Source organism: Leopardus geoffroyi, chromosome A3 (genome assembly GCF_018350155.1).
Source record: "Leopardus geoffroyi isolate Oge1 chromosome A3, O.geoffroyi_Oge1_pat1.0, whole genome shotgun sequence".
Lineage (NCBI taxonomy): Eukaryota > Metazoa > Chordata > Mammalia > Carnivora > Felidae > Leopardus > Leopardus geoffroyi.
The window spans coordinates 99,960,446-99,987,851 of record NC_059336.1 but is presented as its reverse complement, the minus strand read 5'-3'; the positions used below and the strand labels follow the sequence as shown (position 1 = coordinate 99,987,851).

Genomic DNA, 27,406 nt, shown 5'->3' with positions numbered 1-27,406 from the left:
ATTTTAGGCCCTAGGAACTCTTTCCTTAAATTCCTTACGTGTTTCTTTCCTAGCCCTATAGATGGGCATATCACTTAATAAAATCAGTATTCCCTCTCTCTGACGAGAACTCATCAAGCCTTGGAAGACAAACACCTTGTTCTCTGAGGTCTTCTGTTTCCCTCATATGCCACAGTCTCTGGACTCCTCACTGTTTTCTGGCCACCTGTCTCTAAATTAGCCCCATGTCTTTCTTAAAATTAGTAAAATATCCCAAAGGGAGTTGGCCAGTTGGTAGTGCAGAAAATAAGATTGAAAGATATATATATATAATAGAACCGGGGCCACATAGGAACCTAATCAAAGTTGGTGGGGGGAAAAAAAAACCTCAATTCTCTCTCTGCGTGCGCACACACACACACATACACACACCTCTAACAAATACTACTTGAAAGGCAAAATGTAAGCGTTTTGCCATTCTGTCATTGTATCCTATTAAGGGAAGGAAGTCTGAAGTTATGCGTCTCCTATATGGATTTTTCCTCTACTGAGAGAAATGGAAATCCACACTTTTATGTATTGGCTAAATGTTTGTGGAGACTGTCTGTACCGTAGGCACTGAGTTGGGCAGCCAAAGGGCTGGAGGCTGATAGAGCAGAGACGGAAGAATCGGAGTCTCTGATGACATAGATGGATTGCTTCACTGCCTGGCTCTGCAGAAAACACTGATCACAACAATAAAAGCAGTAGGATAAATTCCTTTCTTGTTTCGCTACCAAAAAAAAAAAAAAAAAAAAAGAGAGAGAGAGAGAGAGAGAGAGAGAGAAAACAGCAACAAGTATTTATATTGTACCTACTATATGCCAGCAGTTGCTTGCTCTAGGTCTTGTGAATGCACTAGAGACTCATCTATTTAGGCAGAAATATCTATTCTCATGGTACTTATATTCTAATTGGAGAGATGGAATATAAGTAACATAAACCGTGCAATAATAGTGAGAAATGCTAAGGAGAAAAACTAAGTCAAGGGCGAAGGGAGTGTGGGTTGTGACGCAGGTTGAACAGGGAAAGCCTCAAGCAGAAAACGACTTTTGAATAAATACCTGAAGGAAGTGGGGTGCTAGATGTGTGGATAGACAGGGGAAGAGCATTTTGGCAGAAGGAACACCAGTGCAGTGGCTTTGAGGTGGGCAGTGTGCTCAGCATGTTTGAAGAACCACAGGGAGGCCAGTGGACTGGAGCAGAGAGAAGAAATGAGGACATGGGGCTCCATGTGACTGTATTAACAAATGCTTTCTGGGCTCCTCACCCGCGGCAAGCAGTTGTGCTGCAGGACAGAAGACGTAAAGATAAACCAAGAGTCTCTGTGGGGCAACGGGTGAGACCATGTTTAGAGAACTGGAATGCGTTTCAGGTCCTTCTAAGCAGTGTCACATTTTTGAGGTCCTCGCAAAGTGGACTGTGCATAAAATTCTTGAGATAAATCTTTTTCCTTATCAAAACTCTCTTTCTCTGCCCTTGTGTTTGCTGGCATTGAAAATGGCAAAAGAGGGGCGCCTGGGTGGCTCAGTCGGTTCAGAATTCAACTCTTGATTTCGGCTCAGGTCATGATATCATGATTTGTGAGTTCGAGCCCCACATTGGGCTCTGCACTTACAGTGCGGAGCCTGCTTGGGATTCTCTCTCCCCACTCCCACCTCTCTCAAAACAAAACAAAAACAAAAACAAAACCCAAAAACCAAACCAAGCCCAAAACAAACAAAAAACACAAAACAAACAAACAAAAACTTTAAAAAGAAAAAAAAAAGAAAACGACAAAAGAAACCCTTTATTTTTGTTTCTTTGATACTGTCCTTTTTTCCTCCCCTGCATGTATGCTTGTAGGAAAAAAAGATTAAACCCTCACATTTCAAATCATTGTCAGGATGTACACAGGTGAATGTCCATTTTCATTTACTTTGGAGAATTCAGGTGAACTCTTCTGATCTATAAATTCAAGTGTTTGTTTCTAAAGCCTGGCTTCACCTCTCTCACTGCCTTTTGTCGTTTTCATTGGCTCAGTCTCTTTTTTTTTTTTTTTTTAAATTTTTTTTTTTCAACGTTTATTTATTTTTTGGGGGACAGAGAGAGAGAGAGCATGAACGGGGGAGGGGCAGAGAGAGAGGGAGACACAGAATCGGAAACAGGCTCCAGGCTCTGAGCCATCAGCCCAGAGCCCGACGCGGGGCTCGAACTCGCGGACCGCGAGATCGTGACCTGGCTGAAGTCGGACGCTTAACCGACTGCGCCACCCAGGCGCCCCTGGCTCAGTCTCTTTTGCAGGAACACATCTGTTGACTGTTTTCGTAGCTTCTGTCCTCTACACCTTGTCATCTTTTCCAGAGTGTTTTCGGTGCACAGACTGGACTTGTCACAATGACTCCTCTGCTGCTCTACAGTAAGATTCATGAGCTGGGAGACAGAGTAAGAATCTCCCAAAGCTAACTTCTCCATAGCAGAAACTAGTAAAGGGATGGAGGCAGGTAATCCCCAATGACTGCCCAAACCAGAGGGTGAAAGCCTGATGAAAAACAGGACCCGCACACGGCTGCAAAGCGTCTCCCTACAGAGAGTACTTATTAGTTACAAACGGAGAAAGAGCCACTTCACAGTGGAAACACACGGCAGACACCAACTTAACCGAATGATTAAAGCTGACATCTCCACTATGGGGACAGATGGACACCGGGAGCCTGACCCCCCCCAATGTGAGGCACTGAGGAGGACACAACATCAGTGCAGTAGTGTTCTTGCTGAAGACACACGACTGGAGCCTAACCAGGAGAAAACAGACAAACCCTAGAGGGAGGACATTCTACACAATAGCTGCTCAGTACTTCTCAAAAAACATCAAGGTCAGGAAAGACAAAGGCTGAGGGACCCTGCTAGATAAAAGGAGACAAGGGACATGGCAGGTAAATGCCACGTGTGATCCTGGATTGGACTCTGGCCAGGGAAAAGCACATGGTTATAATGGACACCATTGGGACATTTGCCAAAGTTTGAATATATACCATGGGTTAGAGAGTAATGTGAAATGTTCACTTCTTGATTTTGATAACTGTACTCTAGTCATTGTAAGACAATATCTTTGTTCTTGGGAGATACATCTCAAGTATCCAGGGATAAAGGGGCGTAGTGTCTCCAACTTACTCTCAAATTGTTAAAAAAATCTGTACATATATGTACATGTGTATATATGCATGTACACACACACACACACACACACACACACACACAAAGAAAGAGGGACAAACACATGGGACAAAAATTTCTGAATCTGGATAAATGTATATGGGAGTTCCTATGGTGCCTGGGTGGTTCAGTAGGTTAAGTGTCCAACTCCTGATTTCGGCTCAGGTCATGATCTTGTGGTTTGTGAGTTTGGGCCCCACAGTGGGCTCTGCACTGATAGCTCAGAGCCTGCTTGGGATTCTCTCTCTCCCTCTCTCTCTGCCCCTGCCCTGCTTGCTCGCTCTCAAAATTAAAAAAAAAAAAAAATATGGGAGTCCTTGTATTATTCTTGTAATATTTCTGAAAGTTTAAAATTATACCCAAATAAAGAATTAATACTGCACAATAAGAATTGAAATCAGTATTGGAGGCAAACCAAAGCAGCAACAAGCTATATGGTGAGTTTTGAAGTGTTTTGGGTCCACAGCAGGTATACCAGTAAGAATATGGAGAAACTATGCACAATTTAAAAAGGGAAACCTAGGGGCACCTGGGTGGTTCAGTTGGTTGAGCGACCGACTTCGGCTCAGGTCACGATCTCACACTCTGTGAGTTCGAGCCCCGCATCGGGCTCTGTGCTGACAGCTCGGAGCCTGGAGCCTGCTTCAGATTCTGTGTCTCCCCCTCTCTCTGTTCCTCCCTGCTCATGCTCTGTCACTCTCTGTCTCAAAAATAAACAAAAACATTAAAAAAATTTTTTTAAAGGGAAACCTCAATAATTTTTTGTTTATTCATTTTTGAGAGAGAGAGCACACGGGTGCAAGCGTGCAAGTGGGGGAGGGGCAGAGAGAGAGAGAGAGAGAGAGAGAGAGAGAGAGGAAGAGAAAGAATCCCAAGCAGGCTCCACAGTGTCAGTGCAGAACCCGATGTGAGGCTTGATCTCATTAACTGTCAGATCATGACCTGAATAGAAATCAAGAGTCGGATGCTTAATGGACTGACCCAGCCAGGCGCCCCCTCGATAAATGTTTTAAATTGAGAACTGGCATGTTAGGCAAAGTCAGTCTTCTCAGCTCGAAGGCGAAGCAGCGAGGCGGCTGTTCTTCAGAGGAGGGCTTCCAGGCACTGGCTTGACAATCCGACAGTTGCTTCTGAGAGCGGCCCAATATTTAACGGCAGAATGGGGAGCTTACTATTTAAAGGAAACATTTTGGTCATCTTCTAGAAAGCAGGTTACAGGTGCATGCACACACACACACACACAAACACAGAAGAGAACGAAATGCTGTATAACAAAACGTGTGTGGTTTGTGGGATTACGGGGCTCTTTCTGTGCACTTTGCATCTTCCCAAGTGTTTTACACAACACGGGCATTACGTTTATGGGTTCAAAAACAGATTCAGTTAAAAAAAAAAAAAAGTCCTGTAGGAGAAGAGGGAATGGAGCAAGAAGGAGAGAGGGCTTTAGAAGGGGTATCAACCTTTCCCCCATCATTTATTCTTCCATTCATTCACAAATGTTCTACAAGTACCTACTCTGTGTTAGGTGTTAACAATAAGCGCTGGGTGAATGAATGTGACCAAAGCAGGTGGCATTCCTATGTTCGAGTTGGTTATGTTCTGGAAGTGCATATATTTGTTTTGTGTGGCTGGGCACAGTGCTCCAGGGAGAGAAGAGGGAAAAGACGGGGGCCAGGCACATGGGGCCACGGTAACGGTCTGGGTAACAGTCTACGCGCAAGGAGATTACAGTGATCAGATATTACAAATCGTCACATAGAAAATATCACAGCTATTTGGTTTTTAGAGCTTGTTTTTAAGGCATAAAACCCAAGCAGTAATAACACTTAACTCCATCCCCACCCTGGCTCAGTTATGGCTTGTTTATACACATTTCCTTGACAGGCAGCTTTGACACGACTCACTAAATCTCTGCCAAGTACGCAGGCAGTTTCCTTCACTTGCCCTTCTCCCGGGGCCAACCTCATCTTAAAATATTCTGCTCGTGATTCTAAATGCAACTTCATAATCAAGTGTCTTCAACTTTCTAATAAAAACACCAGTGTCCAAACCTCCACAACTACTTCCGGGAACCTCCAAGTTCTGCTTACACCTCCAGCCTAGAGAAGCCGGCACCTAGCAAACTGGGGTCGTCTCTAGCTCCTTCCCTTTGGCCTCTGATTTGTGATTAGGGCAATGATTCTCCATTCTGGCTGCCCCTTAGAACCTCCTGGGTGAACTTAAAAAACTAAGATACCAACACTGCCTCAGACCAATTAAATCATATCCTTGGGAGAGTAATTGTGAGATTCTATAAGCTCATTATCTCTCTTACCCTCGTGATCTGTCCACTTGAACTGGCACCTACCGCAGGCCCTCATCACCTTTTCATCTGCTAATTAAACAGTATTTTAATTGCTCTTTCCTTGTCTTAATAACAGCAACGGTAAGTGGGGGTGGCACCCGCAGTGAGCTGACAGTTACTGAGGGCTTACTTCGTGTCAGGCGCAATTCTAAAATCATTACAACGCACTGGTTCATTTGCACACGACCCTTGAGATCGAGCCCTCTTCTATTCCCATTTTATAGACGAGGAAACCAAAGCAATGAGAGATGAGGAAATGTGGCTAAAGCTGTACCGATAGGAAGAGGAGCCGGGATTCACACCCACGGTGTTATACATTCTCTGGCACATAGATGGTCCCCCCCAGGTGTGTCAGGCTTTGCTCCCACACATACATGTATCTCAGAAGTTGGAATGAGACGCTCCAACCCGAAAATTGAGAAGGGGGGGGGGGTCTTCTCCCAAACTGTAGGATTTCAAGTTAATGTTAAGGTTTTGCCCATAAATTTTCCTTCCTTGAGCTTTTGAGGCCCGTTTATGCCTTTTTAAAATTTATTTTTTTATTTTTTTATTTAAAAAAAAATTTTTAAAAAAAAAAAATTTTTTTTTCAACGTTTATTTATTTTTGGGACAGAGAGAGACAGAGCATGAACGGGGGAGAGGCAGAGAGAGAGGGAGACACAGAATCATAAACAGGCTCCAGGCTCTGAGCCATCAGCCCAGAGCCTGACACGGGGCTCGAACTCCCGGACCGCGAGATCGTGACCTGGCTGAAGTCGGACGCTTAACCGACTGCGCCACCCAGGCGCCCCCCCAAAAAATTTTTTTTTTTTTTAATTTTTTTTTTCAAAGTTTTTATTTATTTTTGGGACAGAGAGAGACAGAGCATGAACGGGGGAGGGGCAGAGAGAGAGGGAGACACAGAATCGGAAACAGGCTCCAGGCTCTGAGCCATCAGCCCAGAGCCCGACGCGGGGCTCGAACTCACGGACCGCGAGATCGTGACCTGGCTGAAGTCGGACGCTTAACCGACTGCGCCACCCAGGCGCCCCCCAAAAAATTTTTTTTAACATTTATTTATTTTTGAGACAGAGACAGAGCATGAACAGGGGAGGGTCAGAGAGAGGGAGACACAGAATCTGAAACAGGCTCCAGGCTCTGAGCTGTCAGCACAGAGCCCGACGCAGGGCTCGAACTCACGGACCGCGAGATCATGACCTGAGCTGAAGTCGGCCGCTTAACCAACTGAACCACCCAGGCGCCCCAATTTTTTTTTTTTATTCTTAAGTCATCTCTACACTTAATATGGGGCTTCAACTTACAACGCTGAGATTAAGATGCTCCACTGACTGAGCCAGTCAGGCTCCCTTCTGCTTTTCTTTTTTTTTAAACTTGAGATGGGGGTGGGAGGGGCAGAGAGACAGAGAGAGAGAGAGACAGAGAGAGAGACAGAGAGAGAGAGAGTATCTTAAGCAGGTTCCATGCTCAGTGCTGAGCCCATGACTCTGGGATCATGAGCTGAATTTAAGAGTTGGACACTCAACCGACTGAGCCAGTCAGGCTCCCCTCTGCTTTTTTTTTTTTTTAACTTGAGCGGAGGTTGTGCTGGAGGGACAAAGAGAGAGAGAGAGAGAGAGGGGGGGGAGAGAGAGAGAGAGAGAGAGAGAGAGAGAGAGAGAGAGAGAGAGAGAATCTTAAGCAGGCTCCATGCTGAGGGCAGAGCCCAATGCAGGGCTCAAGCCCATGACCCGGAGATCGTGACCTGAGCTGAATTCAAGAGTCGGACACTCAACCCACAGAGCCACCCAGGTGCCCCTGCTTTACTATAGCAGAATATACAGCGCGATAATACACAACTTACTAGAAAATTAGCCATTTTGTCACCTACGGTGTAACGTAGCCATTGTTCATGCTTCTCCACGCTGACAAATTAGGGGCCCCTGTTCTACCGCCAAGCTGGATTAGTTTCTGCAGAGTACTACCTGCAGGGGATGGGCGTCTGCCTGGCTGGTGGAGCCATGGGCATAGAACCTTGCTGAGAGGTTAGCAATTTCATGTATCTTTAGGTCACTCACATGGAGGTAATAAGTGAGAATGGGGACCTTGACTTATTTGAGGAAAATAGTCCAGAAAGAGAATGCAGGTGTCGAGAGGGCCCGGAACTGTTAGCGTGTGTGCATACAGGCCCCTGGAGTCACGAAAGCCCGAGTCCAGGAAGCAGAGCACTGCAAACACTGTCCGATGCCACCTGCGTTGAGGAAAAGCAGGGGAAACGCTTGGACTGAGGCATGCGACGCAGTTGCCGAGCCGGGCCGAGCCCGGCCGCGGTGGGTTGGCAGAACGAATGATGCAGAGGCAGAGGTGGAAGTCCTGCTCTTGTGGGAGAAGCCAGTGGTGGACACCACATGGGAAATCAGATAAAGCTCGCAGCAGGAGGAGGTCTGGACACAGGCTTTTCATTTTATTTTCCAGAGACAGATTGCTCTGCGCAGCAGGAAGGATGGGAAGCTCAATGAGTCCCCATGCTAGTTTTAAAGGGAACTCTCTTCCTCTAAAGTAGATGGAGGGGCGCCTGGGTGGCTCAGTCTGCTGGGCATCCAACTCTTGATTTCAGCTCAAGTCATGACCTCACGGTTCGGGTGTTCGAACCTCACGTTGGGCTCTGTGCTGACAACATGGAGCTTGCTTGGGATCTTCTCTCTCCCTCTCTCTCTGCCCCTCCCCTGCTCTCTCTCTCTTTCTCTCTCTCTCTCAAAACAAACAAACAAATAAAAACTTACTAAAAAAGTAGGGGAGATTTTAGACAATATGCAGAGAGAATATGTGGAGGGAAGAGAGGAGAGAGGGCCCTGCCATCTCAGGGTCCACTGCAGTGGGCTGGGGGATGCCACAGGATAGGTGGGGGGGGGGGGGGTGAGCAAAGATTTGAAACAGTTAAAGAGAGACAGCTGTGCCTAGAGGGGACAAGCCAGGTCTGTGGCAGGGTAGATGTGGGAAGCCGTGTCCTCCACCGGGACCGACCACTAGAGGGCATCGGGACCTTGCGCTACGCCATCCCACACAGGACTCTGGGGGACCAGAGACACGACCCCGGCCTGTTCCTAGGGCGGCCACAGAGCCTCTCAGGGGCGGCCTGAACCAGATGGCTGGCTGCTCACCGTTCCCTACACAGTCACTGGTCTCTCCTAGAGATGGTGGAAACCAGCTCTCCCCACTTGTCTCCCCAGTGGATGGCAGCGACAGTCATCTGACAACTACACAGGACACTGCTTTATAAACTTCCAAGGGCTCTGTCACTGTAAACTGCTCTCACATGTACTGGAAATCATACAGGCTCGCTGAGCCCGAATTATCTTCTCTGTATATCTAGACTCTCAGCTTTTAAATGAAAAAGGACTGTCAGGGTATCTTAAGATGTCCTGAATGAGATGAAATAATATGTCTGGGATTTACTTTAAAGCAACCCAGTGTAGTAGGACGAGGTGTGTGGGTGAAAGGGAACAGGTGAAATTTTCCGTAATAATGTTTCTAAAAACACTATGTTTCCCAGGTCTCCTTGTCTATAAAATGCATAGGTCATGCCAGTGGGGTTCCTTCTAGCTGCACCCTCTAGGACTCGGAGGCTCACTGTACAATGCATATCACCAGTTAGCTTGAGGGGTGTGTGGGTCTTAAGGCTAGGGAGGCCCCAAGCTCCTAAGAAAAGTCCTGGAATGCAATGTCCCAGGACCATCTCTTGTCGATTTCAGTCCACCGCAAGCCCTGAGGAGGTGAGACCTGCTTGGACTCGAGACCTGATTGCTCCCGCCTCCCAGGACAATCCAGATCTTCCTTTGGGACCTGAGTTGTCACAGGGCTTGGCACAAAGGTCTCAGCTGCCCCACTGGGGTTTTCGTTTGCACAGGGCCTCTTCAACTGTTGCTGCCAGCAGCAATGAGAAGTGGCAGCAATGTAGAACGAGCTCCAACAGAGAGAAGGAACACCGCTGCCCAGGTGGAGGGGGCAGAGGGATTCTTAGGGAAGCGGCAAGGATCAGGGAACCAGCCAGGGTCGGTGCCGGCATTTCTAATCATACGACATCACAGCTGGTATGTGCGTGTGTGCTGAGGTGGAAGGGGTGGAAAAGCATACAGGTAACACGGCCACACCCCAACTGCTCAGCTCTTCTCCTGAGACACACACTTGGGACGACACTGCCAGACCCCATCAGCTTCGGGATGGTGGATGGGATGCAATGACATGGGGTGAGGGGAGCGAGAAGATCCCTTTGGCACTTGAAGGGGAAACAGACTTACCAAGTGTGCCGGGGATGGTGACCTGGTGTCCTTGACTGTGGCACTGGATGGGACATCGAGGAGGGGCCATTTCATCTGTAGGTACTGCACAGGGGATAGAAAACACAAGGCATCTGGTGAGATGAGGCCTCGCGAGTACCCCCAAGTGAGCAGAGGAGGAGCTGTGCAGGTAGGCTGCTGCTGGTTCTCCGTGACCGCACATGCTCCTTCCTGCTCAGTGTCCAGATGATTATCTCAGGGGAGAGCACACACTCAGAATCACCACTACCATCACCTGCCCCCTCTGTCATGTTGTGGGGGACACACAACAGGACAACCAGCCAAAGTGTCCAAAGAACCTATATCGCTGAGGGTCAAGCTCTCCCTGCTCTAGTCATGGGACAAGCAGGGCACATCTAGGGACCAAGGGCTCCCACATGGTGATCCTGCCCCATTCATTCCCATGACTTACAGCATCACACACAATACTCCCTAAGAAATAGCCCCCAGAAGTATTTGGTGAAGGAATGAATAAAAACCATCTGCCCAACACTCGCAGGGTCATGGGTAATATCTGTCCGTACTCAACGATGCTGATTTAATTTCTAGCTATAGTGTTTCTCAGCCTTGAAAAGATTATCCAGTACCTTACCCTGTATTATTGCAGAAAATCCAAACCAAACAGTAAACCCTCAACATACACACGCACATACTTTCTTTAAACAAAAAGCTTCTTCTTGGGGCACCTGGGTAGCTCTGTCATTTGAGCAACTAACTTGATTTCGGCTCAGGTCATGATCTCAGGGTCAAGGGATTGAGAGCTTGCACTGGGCTCTGAGCTGAGCATGAAGCCTGCTACAGACTTTCTCTCTCTCTCCCTCCTTCTGCCCCTATCCCCTGCTCACGCGCTCTTTCTCCCTAAGATAAAAAATAAAATAATTTTAAAAAGCCTCTCCTCAACCCTGGCATGGCAGTCTTTGGCAAGGGCCTGGAAAGGAATGAGCGGAGAGGCTATGAGGGGCACTGGGTGAGCCTGCCTGGGGTCCAGAGTCAAACGCTCATGGGTTCAGGGTCTCACTCTGCCAGTGTAGGCTGTGCAACTCTGGACAAGCATCTTAACAACTCTGAGTCTCGGCTTCTGCATCTGTAAGGCAAGGCTACTCTTGTATAGGTTTGTTAGAAGGATTTATATAGGTTGTTATAAGGATTAGGGACAATGTCAAGTATTGAACACAATGCTTCGCACGTGGGAGACATTTGATAAATGGCAGCTAGTATTTTCGTAAGCAAACCATTAGTCTTTGCCAAGGGCAAAGCACACATGTTGTCTTAGTGTCAACACTGACATGGTGTTTCTGGGCAGCAGACCAGCTATGCAGACTCTTTGCAAAATTCTTGAGGTTACTTTGGAAATTACACCTCCAATAGGAAATGATGGCTCCAGGAAGAGTTTCATAGACAGAAATAAGTTTCTGAGTTATCCCTTGCTCTGGTCACTCAATTTCAGGGAAAAAGAAATCGTGAGTTGGCCTTGAGCTATGTGCACAGGATCAGAAAACTAGGATGGGTCGTGTCCCTCTGCTTTCCATCAAAGAGTCCACAAATATGGACTGAGTGGGCAGGGTCTGGGCTTTCAAAACAACGTCCACAGGCAAGGATAATGGCCCTAGGACACATCTACAAAGGGCCAGTGAGTAGCACAGACAGCAGGTGGGATGGACCAATCAGGCCTGGCTGTGGGAGGCTTGGGAGGTGGGAACAAAAGGGGGTTGTGGGGGTGCTATAAATGAGGGCAGTCTTCACTCTGGGCCTTCTGTTGCCTGCTCCTCCATCCATGAGGCCACACCGAGTATCATCCCTGTCCCTGCATTCTGCTGATCCGTCCCACCCCCACCTGTCTTCTTCCTTACCCAGAGCCTACGCTTTGTAGATAAACTAACAGGGATTTCAATGCCTTTGGCAAATTAAAAACACTGGACAAATACTGGAATCATGAGTTAAAACTCATTTCCTGGGGTGCCTGGGTGGCTCAGTAGGTTAAGCTCCCGAATCTTGATTTTGGCTCAAGTCATGATCTCAGATTGTGACTGTGAGCCCCGAGGCGGGCTCCGCACCGACAGCTCGGAGCCTGCTTGGGATTCTGTCTCTCCGCTCCTCCCCTGTTTGCTCGCGTGTGCACGCACACTCTCATGCAGGCTCTCAAAAATAAATACATAAACATTAAAAAAAAAAAAGCCCTCATTTCCTCAGTGAATAACATCCGTGCCATACTGGCAGTTTCCAAAGCATTTCCACACACATAAACCAGTTTCCTCTTCACAACAACCCTGCTATTGCAAGTAGGGGTGACTGTCCCAAATTTTCAGATGAGCTAATGGAGGTAAACAGGGTGAGTGACTAGCCCAACTTTATGATGGGAACTGAAGTTGAAGTCTCTTGGCTTCAACTCCATGCTGTTCACTGCGACAGCAGTCATCACATCACCTTCTTGAACCCCACCCCCCCCACCCCCAGCCTTTTCTTTGCTCCCATGGGTTTTTCTCCCTCCCTTTCTGTCTCGCCCAGGGCTGGCAACCTCAGAGCTGAATGAATATATACACACCAATGTTCTCCTGTAGGGACGCTTGAGGTGACCCAAGCTTACACCGTTCATCACACTGTTTCTCTAGAAGCAACAACATGAGCATGTATCTGTTTTTCTTGAAGTTGAACTACAATCACAACTATCACGTGCGAAAAGAAGTATCCCAAATCCACCCCAATATGAAACATAGTAGAAGGGGCTCCTGAAACCCACCAACTCTACCAGCATCTGGTTCCCTAATTGACGTCATAAAGACACACGCTGAACACTCCTCATTCTTGTTGGCCAGGGATGTTCTTAGATCAAATAGGAATCCATCTGAATCCTAGTTTGGGAAAGAACATTATTAGTGGACCTTTTGAGTTGTTAGGCAGAGCAGGCTTGTAGGAGTCTAGTTCAGGGCTTCTCAACCATGGCACTAGTGACATTTTGGGATATTGTGGGGGCTGTCCTGTGCACTGCAGGATATTTAGCGGCATCCCTGGCCTCTGCCTACCAAAAGCCAGTAGCTCCCATTCTCCCGCCCATTTGTGATAATGAAAAAGGTCTCCAGACTTTGCCAAATGTCTCTGGGAGCGGGAAAACCGTCCCCCAATGGGAACCACTGTTCTACTATGAGCTCCATGAGGGTCTGCCTTCATGCTGGGGCTATCAAGGTACAAATATACATGTGGACACACACACACACACTCAGAGCAAGTGCTTTTAGTAATAGCTACTGTGTTTGGTTGTCCATCACATGCTTGGTGTCTTACCTACCCACTGCCTGGACTTCCAGGGGGAGGAAGAGACCACACTGTCCTCATATCTCTGTAGGGTTCCCTCTCACTCAATGACTTTAACGGAGACCTGGAAGCTTAGAAGTGTGTAAAAATCTTTAGCCTTGTCCATGACCGAAGCCTGGCCCCATAGAGATCTGTCAGACAGGTGGGGAGAGTGGTTTTGGCAATGGTGGACATCTGGCCCAGGACCTTTCCTGCTCCAGGAAATCTGGGGGGTGGGGGTGGGGGGGGTGGTGTGGGTGTGCATGTGTACAAGGAAGGATTCATTCAATAAAGAAATAGAGGATTGTCCCTTCCCCCTTTCTACTTTTCTGCCTTTTTAAGATTTTGAAACACGTGATGCGGGGTGGTGGGGAAAGACCTATAAAAAGACGCAGGGGCCCACTGCAGCTTTGCCATCAAACTAAACTCCCCTGGATCGCAATTCTGAAGAAAGGAGCATTCGGAAGGGACAGCTGAGCTTCCCAGAACCACAGATCAGGGCAGCAGGGACCTGCGGCAGCACCTCTGTAAACCTCTCCCACCTCAGCACCAGATCTGTGGAGGTAGCCGGGCAGTTCTGAATTCCTGGGTCAGGCGTACCCCAATGTTTAGGGGCAATAAAACTCTCTTTGGATGCAATTCTCATCTGAAGCCAGCCCACTATCACCCTGGGGCTAATCAGTTATCTGGGGAGTAAGAGAGATGTGGCTAAATTCTTTGTATGGTAATGGCATGTGGGCAAATTAAAAATGCTAGGTTTCTCCAAGCCTAGTCTAGGTTTTCCATCCAACTGACCACAACCGGCTCCTGACCAGTGTTATCATGCACAGGCTGTAGCGCAGTGAGGATGGGCCGGCGGGCTACCTCCCTGCCGGGGATGCTCCTTGGAATGTAGATCATGGAAGCTGTCAGAGCAACTGACTGCCAAGTGATAGCAAAGGCCACCACACATGGGATGCTGACTAGGAGGTAAGTATTCTCTTCTGATACTCAGAAAGAGAAAACTAGACTCAAATGGTGAGTACTACCACTCTCGATTTACTCATGCTGCTTAATATGCTACCGTATGTTGTGACTCTCTGAGACAGGACAGATATGCAGTTTCCTGATCTTACTGAATTTGGGAAACTCTTTCTGGGGATTGGGGTTCCATAGAACACACCTGGGGAACTTATGGTTCACAGTTAGGTAGACTGAGGCTGTGGTTTAGAACCTGTCTTTACTGTACTGACTCAGTTGTGAGATGTATACATAGTGATAGATTTTCTTACACGAAATCATCCTTGCATGCCCCAGGTAAACCCTATTTGGTCATGGTGGCTTGTTCGTTCTTGTACTGTATTGTGGAATGCAAACTATGAGTCTCTTAAGATTTTGACTTCAACATTCCTAAGGGAGAGTGAACAAAAAGGTTTTTTTTGTGGTATTTTTCTCAAGGGCTGCTATCAGTGTTATTTTGGCTTTACTCTTTATAAAGGGGGCTGTACCTCTTTTTCTTTATGCTCTGGGTCCCTTTCTGCTTCTGGGGCCCCTCTTTAGTGCCCTTAGTGCCCTCCTTGCGGTGAATACTTGGCCAGGTGGGCTATTTCCATTCGACTTGGCCCCAGGGAAGGGTCCCTCTGAAGGGCGCTCTCACCAAAGAGCCAGAACCTCCTTTCCTGCAGGGAGACAGAGAATCGGTCCTACAGGATCCCTGCTTAGCTTGAAGACTGTGCAGCAGATTAATTGCAGCTGTGCCCTGGAATTTCCCCAACATACAAATCTTCATGATGTAAAACAGCTGGGAGGAAATCCCAGCATGCCCGGTACGGAGGCAGAACTGCCAATGAGCTATGGAGATTAACCCTCCACCTCCCAGAAGGTAGGGACCCTCCTCCCCCTCCCCCTGCCCAGCCATATCTGCCCCTGTTCCAAGCTTGCTTTGGCGTGGACAGGACTCTACAGGACTCTGGGTACTGCCCACAGTCTTCCCATTCACAGGTTCTCACAGAAAACCCTTTAGGCAGGGCCCAGGCAAGAGAGGAAGCAAAACTTCATGTTACAGAAGCCAAGAGCAGAGCTCGCCGAAGTGCACTACAGTTGAAAGCGAGGAAAGAAGTCCTCTCCAAAAGTTTCCCAGGTGAGAACACGCCATTCCACAGAATTCCTTCCACTTCTTGAGCTCTTCCCCCTGGCTTTACCGTCTCACAGGTTTTACCCTTCAGTAGCAGAAGCTTGCCAGTGGAGATGACCAATCTTTCCTGCATCTCTGGTCCCCAGTGATAAACAGACACTCTGGGACCCCAAAGCCAGGGCCCCTGGAACAGAGAAGAGGGCTTTCTTCCCCAGACCGCCCTCTTAGGAAACTGCATGGTGCAGCCACCCAGCAAAACAGGCCAGAAACCCAACCCCACAGGCTGTCCACCACAGAGTGACAAGGACATTGTGCAAAATGCAATTTTTTTTTTAACGTGAAGAATCGTATTCTAAAAACATGTGAACCAGTGATCGATTTCTCTTTACTCTCCATTCTGCCACAATTGGGGATGGGTTAGAATCAGGACCACTGCAGTGGCTTCCCGAATTCAACGCGAGTTTATCTTCTAAAAACTAAGTCATCAGGGGGCGCCTGGCTGTCTCAGGCAGTAGAGCACGTGACCCTTAACCTCAGGGTTGTGAGATCGAGACCCACGATGGGTGTGGAGCCTACTTAAAACAACAACAACAACAAAAACACCTAACTCATCAGATATCTTCCTTGCTTAAAAAATCCTTTCCTAGTTGGTTGCTGGGCCCCCCAAAGTCCTCAGCAATCCGGTGCCAACCTATCTTTCTAGCCTTCATCCCTCAGGGCTCCCCTGCTCCTCCATCACCCACCGACGCCAACTGCACTCAAGTTCCTACAATATTCTGTGCCATTTGATCAGCTGCTCCGCAGCCTGGAGTATCCTTTACCAGCAGGAATCTCTAACCTCTTCTTCAAAACCCTGTCCCAAGGTCACCTTCCCAGACAAGCCTTCTGCAGCTCCCCACAGGAGCCAGTCACTCTCACCTCTGTGCCAGCTTGGCGTTCCCATGGCACTCGTCATGCTGTGTGGCTGTTATCCACTTGCAAATTCTGTCTGTCTCTTGGACTGTAAGCTCCTCAAGGGTCACATCCACATCCCCAGTTCCTTGCCCAGAAGCCAGCATTCATGCTTCCAGACCCTGTCTCGCTTTGAGCTTAAGCGCTTATCAAACTCCTAAGCCCTAGTTTCCACATCTGTAACACTGGGTTGTCCAGCCTCTTCCTGAATCCTTTGGAGATGTGGAACGCATTTAACGGAGTTTCTTTTCACTCTTGAGTGATTGGTTCTTACGTTAATTGGCCTACTATTGCCAAGAATCTGTAAATGCAGCTTGGAGGCTCTGATACCCAACCCTGCCAGTTCCTGGAGGCCTGTTTAAGATCCTCTGTCTTCTGTCAGAATGGACATAAGTTGATCTCAATTTGAAAGTCTACCAACATTGAGCAATGGGCTCATTAGTGGGGAGACAGAACCGCTCTCCCAACTAAGAACAAATGTTTCATTTCAGGAAATCACTGAACAAGATAAAATGAAAGTATTTAGGAGAACTGGTTTCCAAACATGATGGATTAGACAAAGTTCCAAGAGCGAAAGTATAAAAAGCAAAGTTTACACTCCTCTCCCTTATTTTCTTTTCTCAAGATGAGTAGTTTCTGCATTTGCTTCGTTCTGTGGATGGCACTAAATCCCAAACACAATCACGATTTTGTTTTACTCACGGGCAGAAGGTAGGGTTCCTTCTTAAGTTTCTGTTAATAGGTGAGTTGTTACAAATAAATCCAAATGTCTTAATACAAGCTCCTTTTTTCATGTAATACAACACACATAATTTTCCTTGGAAAAGTTATTTAGAACCGCATTTTTGCAATGTTTTAAACCAATGAAATGACTTTTTTCTTGAGGCACCTGTCACAGCATTTAGGTCAGCAAATATTTTTGGAGCCCCTCCTGTGTACTGGCAGTGGAGGGGGCTCTAAAAATATTTCATGACTGAAGAGTAAACTCAAGAGTGGGTTGGATGGGTTTCAGTTTTCCCATAAACACCTATTCCCTGCCCATACCCTCAAATAATCCCCCTTCTTTCCCAGATGGCCTTAAACCATTCTCTTCCTCTTCCAACTCAGAGAATCTGGAAATTCTGCATACCAGACTTGACCAAAGGTTGGTTTTTAAAAACAGGGGCGCCTGGGTGGCTCAGTTGGTTGGGTGTCTGACTTTGGCCCAGGTCATGATATCACTGTTTGTGGGTTTGAGCCCCATATCGGGCTCTGTGCTGACAGCTCAGAGCCTGGAGCCTGCTTCTTGGATTCTGTGTTTCCCTCTCTCTCTCTCTGCCCCTGCCCTGCTGGTGCTCAGTCTCTTTCTGTCTCTCAAAAATAAACAAACTTACAAAAATTTCTAAAAAAATAAAAAATGAAAACTGGCTCCCTGCAGAGGCCAATTCCCAGTGTTGGAAGGATACAGCATGGAAAGTAGAGACCAGAGTCCCAGGCTCGTTCTAACCTCTCTGGACTCGATCATTTCACCTTTAAAATGGGAGTATTTTACTGGCCTGAAGGCAGGGACCTGGACCAGATGGCCTCCCATCTGGAAGAAAAAAAATGAAATGTCTGATTAAACCACAGTGGGTTCCTGGGAGTGAAGACTGCATTGAGGTACTCAGTAAATAGACTCAGGAGTCCTCGCTGGTCCCCATTTACAAGCTGTGTACCTGAGGAAGCGACCTCACCCTTCAGAACCTCTGGTTTCTCACCGGTGACATGGGAATAATAGCACCTACCATCTGGCAGAATTCTTTTTGATTTAGTGCAGCAGTCACTTGTGAAAGGACTAACCAAAGGGCTGAGCATGTGGAGAGCTCTTAGGAAACAGGTGTTTAGTCCCCAGAACTTAAATTTCCTTTTGTTCAACGGGCCTATTACCTGCATTTTACCCAGGGTCAAGGAAGAGCTAATTAACATAGAGTTAGACCATTCACTCCTCTCATGGTGCTTCACGCGGAGAGGTCCTGCTCAGTGGTGTGTTAGTAAGTGTGTGACAGCCAGCTCTCTAAGCAAAAACAAAAACACAAACACAAACCTAGCTTTGTAGCATTTGCTGGGATCCACCCACAAGTGTAAATATTCCCACCATGGCTGATGTCAAGCTACCATGGTGAGTCCCCGATGGCAGGGATGGGAAGAGAAGCTAATGGCTCCCTAGGTAGCAGCAGGCTCTATCACCCACTGCCTGCGGACAGGTGCTGAGAGGCCCTGGCTGATGGGGGCTTCTGGTTCTGCCCACAGACGGCTGGAAGGCTCTCATACATGTGGCCCTCGGCTGAAGTGGGCCCAAGGTCTTGATGCAGAGTTGGACACTTGGCCAGGCAGATCTTTCTGCAGCTGCATGCTCCTTTTAGAAGGAGTAGGGAACCTCTGCCCCCAGAGCACTGGGCATTCAAAAAAACCAGTCAAAGTGAAACAAACTGCTTTTGGGTCATCATATCTGAAGCCTAGAGCTATAGGCCTCCTCAGTCTCTGTGGCCTCTCACACTGGCTGTGATCTTGGGGTTTGCTGGGCCCAGGCAGCTTCCATGCTCAGTGCCTGACAGTGTACCCACACAGAGAAGCTTCTTTGTAGGAACTGACCTTGGACGCCTGGCCCTCCTTTCCCTGCGTCGAACCCTGCCTGACCCCTCCTCCTCTCCCTTCTGCCTCGGGTCTTGTCATGGCCCTGTCTGGTGCATGATGGCAGCACTCCCCTCCCTCCGCATAAGATCATCTGTCCTGGCCCCCACCGTGGGCTCGGATTCGGCCAAGAGAACCTCTGCCATGGCACAGCTTTGTGCCCTGTTCTCTGGCCTGCACGTATGCACCCCCATCTTGATCATGTAGCAACATATTAGAGCCGATTCAATTCCGTGTAATGGCTCCATGGTATCCGCTGTACAGAAAGGCCATACTCTAATACACAGTCCATATTCACAGACACGTAAGTGCCTCCTGGTCTTTTGCTGCAATGAACATCCTCGAACACTCATCATTACGCTCATGTATGAAAACAGCTGCAGGATACGTTTCCAGCTGGGAGGGGAACTGCTAGGTCAAAGGTACGTCCATTTAGGTTTTGAGGAGTATTATCGAACTTCTCTGTCTACACTGCCACCAGTAACATAGAAGAGAGCTTAGACCCTTGCCCAGTGTCCTCAAACTTAACTGGTCGATACCAAACGGACAGGTGGAAAACAGTAAGTAGCTCCTTATTTCCAATTTGCATTTCTCTTGCTGCAAGTGAGGCTGGGAACTGCCACATGTGTAGGTGGCGATTTGAGGGCTAGACGAGATGTGCGTAGACAAGAGGAAGCAGGCTTATGAGGCGGGGGTACGAGGTGGCCGGGAGGGATGGAATGGGTATGGCATCTGCAGGTATAATGGAAGGCTGGGTGAGCTGTGCAGGAGAGGGGTCTCTGTGGCTTCTCACGAGTTACAAAGCTCTGTGCAACCTTCAGTGCACGTGACCTTCACTCAGGGGGAAGAAAGGGCAGATCTGACAGGAGCTGAGGACACAGCTCATGGGGTGGATGAGTGTGGGAGAGGAAGAGGAGAGCCCAGGAAGCTGCTGCTGCTCCGAGCTGGGTGAGCACGGGGGCCGGTGCACGGCTGCACTTTCCCTCCTCCCCTTCCAGTCTGGCTTCTGTTCCAGCAACTCTCCTGTCTCTGTCCCTGCAAGGACACTGAGGACCCGAGAAAGGGAAGTGGCCTAGTACCTACCAAATCCCATGGGTGTCCTTCAGGCCTCATCATATTTGGAAGCTCTGGGGAAACACGTTTCCTGCACGGAAGCCTCCCCCCTCCCTGGTCTCCTATGGTTTCAGGCTCCTCGTACCCTCTGGTTGATTTACCAGCATTGCCCTGAATAAATGTCTCGGACAAACTGTTCAGGGAGAAAAGCCAATTAAAGAACCTGTAAGGACAGTCACCACAATGTCACCACTGGGTTTCAGCACTCAGGCAAATTTCCTTTTTTCTTGGTGCTTTTCTTATTCATTAGAAATTTTTACAATGACCGTGTCCTATATCATAACAAGAATAAGCAGAGCTATTAAAATTAATCCCAGATTAATTTTCTTTGTCCAGTCCATGCCTTCAGTTTTTCCAGCGGGAAATCTCAGAATCCTCCTTCACATCTTTGCTTTCCCCGCCTCCTGTTGGCCAATAAGTTCCATGGATTCGAGGCCCCTTTCCAGATTCTAGGGATTCAGGTCCTCCTTATTTCACGGCGGGGCTGCTGCAGCAGCCTTCTGTCTGCTTCTGATCTCCTGGCTCTGGTTCAGTTCTGCTCCAGACTCTATCTAGGAGGCTGCAACCCGGTCTGAAGGGGGTGGTGGTGCGGGTCACTTTGTCTCACACGGACAAAACGTCTGGTGTCTACATCAAAGAACAGGGTGTTGGATGGAGATGAAGGCGTCCCAAATCCTCCTCCATAGTGGCACCACTGCTTCTGTCTCCCTCCCTATCTCTCCCAGTCCACCCATCACTTGTCCCTACAAGTATCTTTGTAAAATATAAAAACTAAGCTATTTCAAGATGGCAGGTGGCTTCCCCTTCTTACAGAACTGTCTCCTGATAGAACTGGTCGAGAGGCAATGGCAAGTCTGTACAGAGCACTCCATAAATGTCACATGGGCACCTTCTACACAAGGTGGCTGTTCAGGTGCGTGAGGTGCCATGGGGGAGGTTTTTTTTGAGGGCTTAAATAACCAGAATGTAAGTCAGCAAATGACAGGTTCACAGAAGAGAGGGGTTACGGTGAGCAGGATTCTCATGGAAAGACTGGAAGACTTCGTCCAGGAGGTGGCACAAGCGCTGGGTCACACAGGCAAGATTCACTTCTGTAGTTATTTTACTTCTTAAAGCATTTTTTAAAAAGTTTATTTATTTATTTCTTGAGACAGTGAGAGAGAGAGAATTTCAAGCAGGCTCTGAGCTGTCAGCCCAGAGCCCGACGCGGGGCTTAAACTCACGAATCGTGAGATCACGACCTGAACCGAGATCGAGAGTCAGATGCTTAATTGACTGAGCCACCCAGGCGCCCCATACTTCTTAAAGCATTTTATATTAATTACCTCATTTCATCTTAATGACCGTTAGATATAGATAGATAAGGCCAGTATTATCATCTCATTTTATCTATTTATGTTTAATTTTTTTGACGTTTATTCATTTTTGAGAGTCAGAGCATGAGTGGGGAGGGGCAGAGAGAGGGAAGGAGACACAGAATCTGAAGCAGGCTCCAGGCTCTGAGCTGTTAGCACAGAGCCCGACGTGGGGCTCGAACCCACAGACCGGGAGATTATGGCCTGAGCTGAAGTCAGATGCTTAACCAGCTGAGCTATCCAGGCGCCCCGATCATCCTCATTTTAAAAGCGGGGGAGACGAGCCTGCTGGAAGCTCCTGGATTTAGGATTTCCCATGGTCATGAACTCGTTGATGTCCAGTTGGCACTAGAATACAGAGCTTCGGACTGTTACGGTATGACCCAAAGGTGCAAGAGCATGTTTCTGGTCACCTAGAAGCTTCAGTCTCACTTTGGAATCTTAGGGTAGCAAATACAGATCCTGAATGCCGCTACAACCCCCTCTTGTGCCCATGGTGGACACTGCTAATAGATCATGGTGTTCTTCCCTGTGTATGTGAAGACCTCAGAATGTTCAACCCAGTACACCAGGCAGCCACTAACAATTGATTCAAGTTCATCTGGGAGGTGCAGTCTATTTATTCTGTCTGATTTAAGCCTGAAGGTCGATGTAGATATCTTGACTAGTAAGATGGGGGCCGGGGGGTGGGGGAGTGGGGGAAGGCCAGGCCTCAGGAACATTTGTCTCCAGGCCGGCACATTGAGGAACTCAAGTTTCCAGACAGAGGTGGAGGAACCACAAAGAATGTGACTGGATAGCAAAAAGAGTGATGACTTGCATGAAGCCCATTGACCAAAGAGCAGGCCTGGGAATTCTGAAGTTTATGGATTTTCCCCTGTGGGAGGAGAAGCTGGAAAGCATCCCAGGTATTGAGGAGAAAGGAAGCAGGATCTGTGTATAATCAATGGGCACAGGAAGTGCTTATCGTAGGCCAGTAAAACACACAACACAAAAGAACAGCCAGGCGGCCTGGAGCCACCTCTCAGCGCACGGAGCTGCAAGGGCCTCTCTCCAGAAGCCTTCCCCAGCACTCCTGCAGCCGGCGGCTGGCCAAAGTCAACAACTCCCGGGCACCAGGAAGTGGGACATGTCTGGGGAGGGCCCTCAATAGGTGTGCAGTTCTGGGAGAGCTCTCTGACCCTACTGGCGAGAGACAATGCTAAGAATAAGGCCATGCTGGCCATCTCCACACAGAACCATCACTCCTAATAAAGGAGCCTGAAGTATAGATTCCCAGGTCCCATCCCGGTGTGCACGCAGCAGGTGGACACAAGTGGGTTGGTCACTTATAGGGCATTACAAAACGACTCTGCATTTGTACTGAAGTGAGGGCACCGACATTAGGATAGGATAGTGGAAGGGCTGTAAGAAATGAACATTTATGATGAGTAGACTGTATATATATACTTTAAACATCTTACCATGGCACCAAACTCACACGTCTCCTCCTCACTTCCCGAGAGGGTCTGGCACCTCTTTCCCAGTTCCCATTTCAATTCTATTAAATGATACCCATTTTTGTTTTAGTATTTAAACTATTCGTTCTAACGGGCATTAAAATACATACATATTTTATATATAAAAAAGGAAAACCCATGTCTTGAACACTGTTGCTTTAAATGAAGCTCCATTCTTCATTTTTTTAAAGTTTATATCTTTATTTTGCGACAGAGTGAGCACGAGCCAGGGAGGGACAGAGAGAGGCAGAGAGAGAATCAGAAGCAGGCTCTGCACTAGTAGTGGGGCTGGATCCCACGAAATGTGAGGTCACTACCTGAGCTGAAATCGGGAGTCCGTTGTTTAACTGGCTGAGCCACTCAGGTGCCCCAATTGAAGCTCCATTTTTAAAAAGTGGGGAAAAAGCGAGTCAACTCAAAGAAAAACATTAGGTAAATAACATAGATGCCATGTGGCGTATGGGCGCCATTCAAGGACACTGTTATAGAATCACGTGTTGACGGCCATGCGGAGGCTAGCGCAAATTATGGGTGAGGATATCCCCATATCCCTAGGAACCAGAAGAGGTTCTGCACGCAGATCGAAATGTTAACATGTGCCAAGACGCATCACTATCTTCTTCCCAAATGCTTCTCACTCGGACCCATTCAGAGTGCTAGTGCACTCCCAAGTCAAGACCTTAGAAATCTTTCCCTCCTGCCTCTGCCTCACTATTTGCTGGCTAGCCAGTCACTAAGTCCTGTCCATTGGCTGACACAGGATTTTGTCCATTTCTAACACCCCTGCCTTTGCAATGGCTTCCTAACCACTCCTTGCCTTGGCTCAGTCCCTCCTCCCAGTCATTCACATACTCTGCTGCCCCATAGCCAGACTCTTGGATCCTGTGTTACCTCCTCCTAAGCTTCTTGGGCACAGGAACCAGAATTCATTTGTCCCTTGGATCACCATGGCCCGTGGCACAGTACATCATTTGTGAGAGGTGCCTGGTAACTACTGCAGCGTGTTTTAGAGTTAATTAGGGACTCGAGTGTCTCTCCCTCCAAGTGTCGCTTCCCAGCCAGTTCCAGGGGAGAAATATATTCAAAAGCCAAAGACCATCAGTGGCCATGCTCCTGGGGTTGTTGCCAGAGACCCTAATCTTGGTGGCCCAGGGTGAGAGCAGTGGTAGCCACAGCCTTTTGGGAAGACTACGGACAGAGTGAATGGGTCTGTCTGTCCACTGCCAATGGGAATCTATTAGCTAATCAAGATTCCATTTACTTCATACAGTAAGACTGATGAAATCAAACATTCGCTGATATCAAATCTGCTTCCAACTGTTTTTGTATTTGCCCCTATAGTGTACATGTTGATTATAAAATATAACTTGATACATCTTAGGTCTTCTGTAGTGGGGGCCATGGCAATGGAATTGTGTTGCTCAGTGAAATCATATTGTTTGATATTAGTATCATTTCAGGTAATCAGATAAGTAAGTGCAAGAGCCAAGGACAGCAAACTGTCTGTGTAGAAGAGCAAACAGATTTCTTTAAAGATAATATTTACTGATTAGTTATCTTGTGCCAGGCACTGTACCAAGCTATTTCCATGTGTTATTTTGTTTAACCCTCTCAGCCTCATTATTTTCCCTACTTAACTGATGCTATTATTTTCCCTACTTAACTGATGAAGAGATTAACTTAACTGATGAAGAGATTAAGGTATTGAGAATTTAAGTAACCTGCCCAAGCCCTGTCATCTTGTTAGCACTTTCGTTTATACTAGTGTTGGAGGAGAACGTAAGTGCAACACTCCTCCAGCCCATCCTGACATCTGTCAGATAAGGGCACTCAGGCTACTGGCAGAGCTGTGATTAGTTTAGCTTGGGGCTTGTATGGATCAGGTTATTATTATTTTTTAAAGTTTATTTATTTATCTTTGAGAGAGAGAGAGAGAGAGAGAGAACGAGAGAGACAGAGAGAGAGAGAGAGAGAGAGACAGCGAGCATGTGTGCGCATGCAGGCAAGCAGGGGAGGGGCAGAGAGAGAGGAGAGAGAGAATCACAAACTGTGAGATCATGACCTGAGCTGAAATCAAGAGTTAGACACTCAACCGACTAAGCCACCCCAGGCACACCAGATCAGGTTATTTTTTGCAACCAACATATAAACTACAGAGGAAAATATAAAAATAATTGGAAGGGGATAAAATATTTCTCTTAGTAAATCAACATTATGAATGCCAACCAGCAGAAGTAATATAACACACAACAAAGGAATGATTGTATTAATCAAGATTTCACTATGGAGTGTGGTCACAGTTCCACACTGCCCCCTGGTGGTTCCCATGCAAACACAGGAAGCACGCTAGGCCAATGACTAGGGGGAACAAAGGCTCTGGATTAGGATACATGCCATATTGATCCTGTGATCTTGAGCCCCCACTTCTCTCGGTTTCTCTCCCTCTCTCTCTCTGTCCCTCCCTCACCTGCACCCCGCTCCAAAAAAAAAAAACCCAAAAAACAAAACAACAACAACAAAACCATGTCATATTGAAAACCACATCAGGGAACGGCCTTAGAAAACCCAGGGGGGTTGGCAGAAACCTAGGGGGATTGACAGAAAAGATCCTCTTGAGATTTTGAGAATTTGAGATTAAGATGTTATGAACTCAGTAATGAGTTAAATACTTTTAGTCCGTCAAATTGGCAGAGGCTTTCCTCCTTCTTAATTACCATGGGCACTTTTCATACCTTGTTGGTGGGAGAGTAAATTAGTAAACCTTTCTTGTGCAATTTGGAGATATGTACCAAGTCTTCCGAAGGTCTACCACCCGCAGGAATGTATCTTAAGGAAATAATTAAGGATGTGAGCAAAATGTAACTGTAAGAAAGTTCGCTGAAGTGTTGTTTATAATAGCCGAAAGAAATTAAGTACATTATGCTGCAATTATGCTATCTGAATTTATGAAGTAGGCGAGTATGTACAGACAAAGAAAGGTGTTTACTATATACTGTTAAGTGAAAGAGCAGTATACAAAACATGTGTTGATTCTACTTTTAAAAAATATGCATCTTTGGGGCACCTGGGTGGCTCAGTCGGTTGGGCGTCCGACTTCGGCTCAGGTCATGATCTCACGGTCCGTGAGTTCGAGCCCCGCGTTGGGCTCTGTGCTGACAGCTCAGAGCCTGGAGCCTGTTTCAGATTCTGTGTCTCCCTCTCTCTCTGACCCTCCCCCATTCATGCTCTGTCTCAATAAATAAACATTAAAAAAATTAAAAAAAAAATATGCATCTTTGTATATGTTTTGATGAGAGAGATCTGAAGAGAGATCACTCTAAAAGGTGAACTGAACTTCTCTGGATGACAAAATTATGGGTGATTTTTCTTTTCTTCTTTTGACTAAACGTGCGCTGCTTTTAAAATGTGACAACGAACGCATGCAATGAAAATCACTTTTTGCTTAGACATTTTAAAGACCGACAAAACCAATCCGAAAAAACAACAGCAGTAGAATCTATATCCAAACCTCCAGTCTCACATTTCTGAACTTGCACGTGCTATTTCCCCTTGAACAGTAGTATCCTGCCCCGGACAATTCTTTCTAACCATCCCCATTCGGGCCTGAAAAAGGGTGATCTCAGCCACTTAGGAATCTCCACTGCTCCCAGGACAAGATGTGCTTGCTGGGCCCGCGGTGCTGTGACCGCCAGCTGCACAGGCCCGTCCGTCCTCAATGGAGGAAGGGTCCACTCTGCTGGCCCTGAACTTCGGTGCTCTCCTCTTGCTCTTTCCCTTTGCTGAACACAGAAGGGAGCCCCCAAAGGGGAAGATTGGAGTGCCATTCTCCTCAGAGGGGAAGAGTTGTAGAGATAAGCCGATGTGCTGGAGAGCTCGGACCTCACTGGGCATCAGAGTTGTCTGGAGGAGCTCTAAAAAACGGATTCCTGGGACTCCTGGGTGGCTCAGTCAGTTAAGGGGTCGACTTCAGCTCAGGTCACGATCATGCAGTTTGTGAGTTCGAGCCCTGCATCAGGCTCTGTGCTGACAGTCCAGAGCCTGAAAAGCCTGCTTCAGATTCTGTGTTTTCCTCTCTCTGCCCACCCTGCCCCCCACTCGTGATCGGTCTCTCTCTTTCTCTCTCTTTCTCAAAAATAAATAAACATTAAAAAAAAAAAAAAAACCACCCAAAAATGAATTCCTATCCCTCATCCCCATTATGGTCTAACTGTTCTTGTAGGGCCTAAGCATCCCTTTGTTTGTTTGTTTTTAAAGCTCTCCAGGTGATGCTATTGTGAGGTTTCTCCAGATGCTAACAACACATCCTCCTACCGCCCACATTCCCCCCCCCCCCCCCCCCCCCCCCCCCCGCATAACTTTCTGCAGCTCTACACCCTGGGCTTCTCTTCCAAAGATGGCATCCATGGATCTGTGGTCCTGTCCCTTGTCCACTCTCCTTCTCCTCCAGAGCAAGCATCCACCCACCTTTTTAGTGCTCCTGTATGCCAGGTACCTAGGTCTCACCCCTGCCTAAATCCTTGCCCAGAATACCATCTTTATTACAGAAGAAAGATTATATGGATAATGCT

The 27,406-nt window shown here is 47.5% G+C and overlaps 1 protein-coding gene across 4 annotated transcripts in view; it reads right to left on the bottom strand.

The window, feature by feature from the left end:
* The window catches only part of TCF7L1 (transcription factor 7 like 1), a 160,280-nt gene that overhangs the window by 11,755 nt on the left and 121,119 nt on the right, over positions 1-27,406 (bottom strand). For all 4 annotated transcript variants that reach the window (XM_045446675.1, XM_045446676.1, XM_045446678.1 and 1 more), the window contains one exon: positions 9,832-9,915. In XM_045446675.1, the coding sequence (XP_045302631.1) occupies positions 9,832-9,915 (84 nt within the window). The remainder of the gene's footprint in view (positions 1-9,831; positions 9,916-27,406) is intronic.